The 6,000-nt window shown below is 43.6% G+C and overlaps 1 protein-coding gene across 2 annotated transcripts in view; it reads left to right on the top strand.

The window, feature by feature from the left end:
- Positions 1 to 225: 225 nt before the first annotated feature.
- Positions 226 to 6,000, top strand: part of LOC138611876 (netrin-G1-like) — a 66,264-nt gene continuing 60,489 nt past the window's right edge. For both annotated transcript variants that reach the window (XM_069685130.1, XM_069685129.1), the window contains exon 1: positions 226 to 468. In XM_069685130.1, the coding sequence (XP_069541231.1) occupies positions 226 to 468 (243 nt within the window). The remainder of the gene's footprint in view (positions 469 to 6,000) is intronic.

The following is a 6,000-nucleotide window of genomic DNA, read 5'->3' as shown; positions in this document are numbered from 1 at the left end:
GGCACAAGTGGCACAAATTAAAGAAAAAACACAGAAGTGAATGGGGGCTAATCGTCGCCTGAAGCTGCTCACGAGAAAGTAGCAACATGCTGCCACAGTCGCCCAATGCTCAGTTGCACCGTTCAAAGCTGGAGTTCATCTAGAAAATTCTCATTGATACTGTCATTTCTGTGAAGACACAGCTGTATAGAAAAGAAGTTCCACCGCAGCCACTGAGAAGCAGCGATGTTTTGGCCCGTGTTCTTCACTCTGCAAGCAGTGTGCACCAGCGTGGCACATGCCATGCAGCATTACCCGGCCTGGGGACACTATGACGTGTGCAAGTCCCAGATCTACACGGAGGAGGGCCTGGCATGGGACTACATGGCCTGTGAGCCAGAAGCCACTGACATGACAAAGTACCTGCGAGTGGCCCTCGACCCCCCAAATATCACGTGTGGAGATCCGCCAGAAACGTACTGCGCTTTGGTGAGTCGTAACCTCGACTGTCCCCTGATGGAGACAAACGAGGCTGTAGGCAGGATCGCACAGCGTACTGGGTCAGGGATGGAGAGCAGTGCATACGAGGCAACCTGCCGCCGCTGCAGCAGAGATTGATGCACGCACAGACAGTGCTAACATCCGGCAGCACACTTAGGAGCAACACACACATCGATGTATGAGGAGATAAATACACTGATGCACACGAGCTCAAACATAAATACAACAATAAGTACAGCACAAGGGCAAACCGAGCGCTATCTATGGACTAACAACACAAACCAGAACAAATGTGCTTTCGCATGTCGCGCACAAGCATACAAGACGTGCTTGAGCAGTATAGTGCATACATGCTACAGGTCATACAGGATGAGTTCAGTAAAGGTACACACATTCCTCAGCTCATCAGTGTCGTGTAGCGGACTAAAACAAAAAGTGTATTTTCCAGCAGTTGTGACGTTCACTTAGTCTTGTACTCTTGAATTCTATGGAGCTAGAGAAAGGACAATTTTGTAGATAGTAGAACAAGATACCTTCTTTTGCATTATTTTATGCCGTCTCTTGCAAAACTATTTCATGTTCCCTTGAGAGGCGTTCTGATCTTACGCAAAAAGTTGCCTACAAATGCAGAACTTTGCAGTCTTTTATTTTCCTCCTGTCGAACATATTTACACGCTTCTGGCGCTCAACTGAAAACTGCAATAAAAGTATAGTAAATCTACAGGATATATCAATTTAAATTGGGTCAACAAATTGAGGTTTTGCATTCTAGTCACCAGCCCAATATAGTATGCACATGCAGATACGCATACGCTTGAAAATGTGACACATGCACGGTGAAAACCACACTCAGAACTGCGCACGCTCACAGAGCGAGAAACAAAGACACAGAGGAAGGATCAGTGTTAACAGTGACAGGGTAATTGTACTGGCACAGTTATTATGCGCTGCAGTCTCATCGCTGTGTTTAGCGTTGTGTTTCATCGGGCCTTATCAACCATTATCAGCGGTTCAAGCCCAGGTTGAATTTGTTTAGAATCACACTCAAAGAAAAGCAGCGAGAGCCCAAAGGCTTTAAAGTGCTTCATTAGAAGTCGTGTGTGTGCCCCGCCGAGAGCTCCTGCAAGTAAATATTTACCAATTAAAATGGGCATCTTTAAAAAGGAGAGTTTTTTATTCTCGCAGCTCCAGATGGCACTGGGACATTTAATGCCACTGTCGGATGAGAAAGGAGCCGGTCTCCTGTCGCCTGCGACGTTCTGTGAAGCTTTATATCAAAACTGTGAAACCTTGATCAACCTGTAGATTATCCTGAATACACAACACAACACTGGGAGTGTAGAGAGCAGTCAAAGACAGACACGGTATTGGACTGATACTTGTAATATATTTCAGCTATTAATTTATAGATAATACGACTATCTGCCTGAATTGTATGGTATTAGCTGTTTAAAGAGACAGGTTGCTTTTGCATTGGTTGTATATCTCTGTGTGGTTGTAACAACTTTGCTCGGCATTTGTTGAATTTTTAATTAGGGTTAGGGTTAGACAATGGAATCGATACATAAAAGCTGCGTCTACTTTGATGTTGAAAGAGAGCTAACGTAAAGAAGCAGAGCACTACCAAATAATGCATCTGCTCTTCTTCACATGCGTGGATGAAGTCTTTTGCATGAATAACTGATCATAAACAAGTATCAAGTATAACTGATGATATATAAGTGAGTTTCTGCGGGGCTCAGCAGCTGAGTTTGCGGGAGAGTTTGTTGCATCTAAAGGGAGACAGTAAGACGTCATTTTGCTAGCAGTGTGGCTGCAGGGATCTTGGTCTGTTGCTCGGTCATTTGGTCACTAGTTGGTCCAGTCTAAAACATCTACACAACTATTGGACAGATTGCCATTATATATTGTTCAGACATTAATGCGAAGCTTAATCCAAAAGGCAGCTGGACTTGGACTGTTGAGAACTGAAGAAGCCTTTCGGATGAGAGGTGAAACGTCTTCAAGAACTTTAACCAAGTCCACTGTCGAGGGAGGGAAGCCACTGGTCTTTCTTCAGGCACCGAGCCAAGGACTCAGTTTAAAATGCCTTCATTGAATCAGGGCATCAACAAAAAAACAATATCAAAGAAATAAACGGCGACCGGTTTCGACCCTCATCAGGTCTTCCTCAGGGCGTGGCTAAGAAGAGTCATCGTGACTTGACTCTTCCTAACTAAATCCTTGGCTCGGTGAACGTGTGCCTGAAGAAAGTCCAGTGGCTTCCCTCCCTCGACTGTTTACTTTTTAGCCTTCAAGAGCACCTGGCATTACACCTGGAGTTTAACACCTTGCCACCCTTTTTTTCTAGTTTAACCAAGTCCGGTTGCCTTTCGGATGAAGCTTCGAATTACCGTGACCTGGAAGACTGAGAGCTTTCACAGACTTGAAATGTTCACACCATCACATTAATGGTTCGCAGACGATTAATTTTTATTATTATGCTTTTTTTTAAATTAATATTTTTGGCCTTTTCTGCTTTTATTTATAGAGAGGACTGTGGACAGTGTTGGAAACAGGGGGAGAGAGAGTGAGGATGACACGCGGCACGGGGGGCGCCGCATCGAGGACTGTAGCCTCTGTATATGGCCGCCGAATTAACCGCTGAGCTAAACCAGCACCCGGAGAGGATGAATCTTATTGACTTTGGTCAAACAATTTCTTTGTCCGGTAGCATCTTCCTTGAGGGAAGTGTCCTGATCAGATGGATTTCCATTAAATTAGGTGCAAACATTACCCTCAGGATGAAATATCAAAACGTTGGTGGCCTCCTGAATTCCTTTAGCGCCATCATGAGTTGAGTTTAGTTTGTCCTATACTTTGGTTTAATGCCAAATACGTACCAATCTCTTCCAATTGAACTGTACATTGTTTTAAGTCCTAATTAGCATGCTTACACGCTACAAAAAAGTAAACGTGGTTAGCATTACCTGTTAAACATCAGGACTGCCATGTCAAGCATGTTAGCATCCTTAGGTTAGCAGTTAGCTCACAGCAACAAATACCACTGTACTACAAATACTCAAAAGATACTGTACTTTAATTTTCAGACCTCCGGGATTTTCCAAGCCTAACTGAATTATTGAATATGCTTTAAAAAAGTATCTAGTTCACTGAAAAGTTATGTTAAAGAATAGATTTCACCAAACAGCAATGATATACAACAAACAGTCTTAAATTAATGCACTATCTGTGTTTAGACATGGTTATAGTCACTGCAGGTCAAGGAATAAAAAGTATATAGACGTGCCATAACATGACATTATTGTCCTGCTCACCTCATTGATCGAATAAAGTTCTTTCGATCCCAGCCACCCACTGACGTGTGTACATTCAGCCTGCACCTTGACTAGACTAAAAGCTTTTGTTGTGTAACTCGGCACACGTTCCTACATCTCACTGCCAGAATGTCCATCACCTCTGACACGGATCTGAGGTCATCATTGTCCAGATGATCAGGAACACGGGCCCCGACTGCACTCTGCTAAACAGCTGTTGTGCGTTTGATCTGTTTACAGTCTGGGCTGGCACACAGGCAGACTGACACCGGTGACCTTATCCACCGGTGCTTCCTCAGAGTTTGTGGGAGATGAGAGGAGCATGCAAATGAGCTCTTTTAGCCAATCACTAAGTTGCCTGTAGATGTGAACCCGGTTTAATCACTTTCCCCAGGAGTTGCTTCGCCTCATGGCGGATGGTCAAACATTCAATGTCCCCCCCTCTCTTCCTTTCTTCCTCCCTTCTGCATTCTGCGTTTGATTCTCATCTCTGTCGCTCAAAGAAATGTTTTTTTCTGTCCAAACTGAGTAGAATATTTTTTTATAGCTTTGACAGAGTCTGTGTTCACAAAAGGGCATTCATCATTCAAGAGTTGATCTTATACAAGTTAAGGTTTGAGGCTTTGGCTGTTTTTTTTTTGGCTTTGAAAGAAACAGCAAAGTACCTTTTTGCTTTCGGTTGTACTTTCTCTTGAATGTTTAGGACATGAGATAAAGAGAGTCCAGGAGAAAGAGAGTGGAGGACAGGTGTGCTGCATCAGGGAGTTAGCCCTGTTTTTATTTTTAGCCGCAGACCTTCAGGGGTTCTTCAAAATGTGTTGGTATTAAGGCCGTTCTCCTGTGGTGCACTGTGGCACTGTCACTCACTATCAGTCAACACTGGCTCCAGCTCTTTTTTCAACCACATACAGTAGCATGCAGCGGGCAGGCTGAAAGATTGCGGTAGATAGAGTGTCGTTTAAGAGGACGGTTGGACAAATCTGTTTAATAATGTCTTATTTATGCATTCTGTTGTGACTAAAGGACAAAAAGACATGAATATTTTAAAGATTATAACAAATTATCCAATTAGATTCATTTTAATTGTCGTAGGCGAGACTTTTATTAGACTATCGCACCACATGGGCCCAAGCTGTTAATGCAGGAGAACGCCTGCTCGAAGACATCTGCATCCTAAACCTCTCATAATCACTTTTCATGTGCGGTTTTAATTACAGCACTTTTCTCTCTCATATAACTCCAAATAAAGTTGGCTTTGTTGGAATTAAAGCCAAATTACTTTCATATTATTGAGAGAGGAGGTAAAAGTTTCATGCAATTAAACTGAATTTGAAGTTGCCAACTAATGCGTATGGACGTGTTTATTCCACAAAACATTAAAGAAAAAAGAAAAAGAGTGGCAGATGGCTGCTAACACGTCATGGTCTGACTCTGCTGGGTAAATAAATTCTGTTTTGTTAAACGGACCACCATGTGACTGCCGTGGTGCAGCAGTGTTTGGATTAGCACCCTGCTGATTGGAGAATTTTCCTGGTTTGAAACGTGGCAGGGAAAATCTTGCAGGAGACGCTCTGTGCTCGCACAATATCTACACTGATTATCCGCCGAACTAAATGAATGAACGTGAGCTTCAAGTCAGCCCCGTCGTCCCACATGCCTCACGATGTCTGCAGCCGTGCCCGTGCACCCACGTCACGTTAGCAAACATTAGTGAGACTGATTCAGTAATGGTGCTTATTCCAGCTACTCCGAGTCTAACTGGGTAGATTCTTGTAATTCCTCTGAACTTTATTCAGCTCTCTCAGAATGGATAAAAGGACTCATGGCTGCCTGTTCACCACTCGGCCCCCTCGGAGGCTTAGGAAGGAGAGACGAGACAAGAGCTCCCACTAAGCTGCTCGGAGACTGCCACGTTATTGACAGTCAATGCAGCAGACTTATCTTTGCTGGCAATGACTGGAGTCATTGTGAACTTTCAATCTGCGTCTTATGTGCCCACAAGAAGTGATGTAATAGACTTTAGAAGGAGACATAGATTATAGTGTAGAGACAAAGGGAAGTAACCTTTAGGCAGTGGGGTCATTGACAGAAATAGTGACTGTGCAGAAAAGCTGGTGCCTCAACTCCTCCAAATATATCTTTGTCCTACTAATTTGCTTTTCCAGCCAGTTCTTGGAGAAAACATGCTGCCTGGATTTAGTTC

This window comes from Semicossyphus pulcher, unplaced genomic scaffold (genome assembly GCF_022749685.1).
Source record: "Semicossyphus pulcher isolate SPU_LCO1_2020_fin unplaced genomic scaffold, fSemPul1.0.p SCAF_7, whole genome shotgun sequence".
Lineage (NCBI taxonomy): Eukaryota > Metazoa > Chordata > Actinopteri > Labriformes > Labridae > Semicossyphus > Semicossyphus pulcher.
The sequence above is the reverse complement of the archived record's forward strand: the minus strand, read 5'-3'. Positions and strand labels throughout refer to the sequence as shown.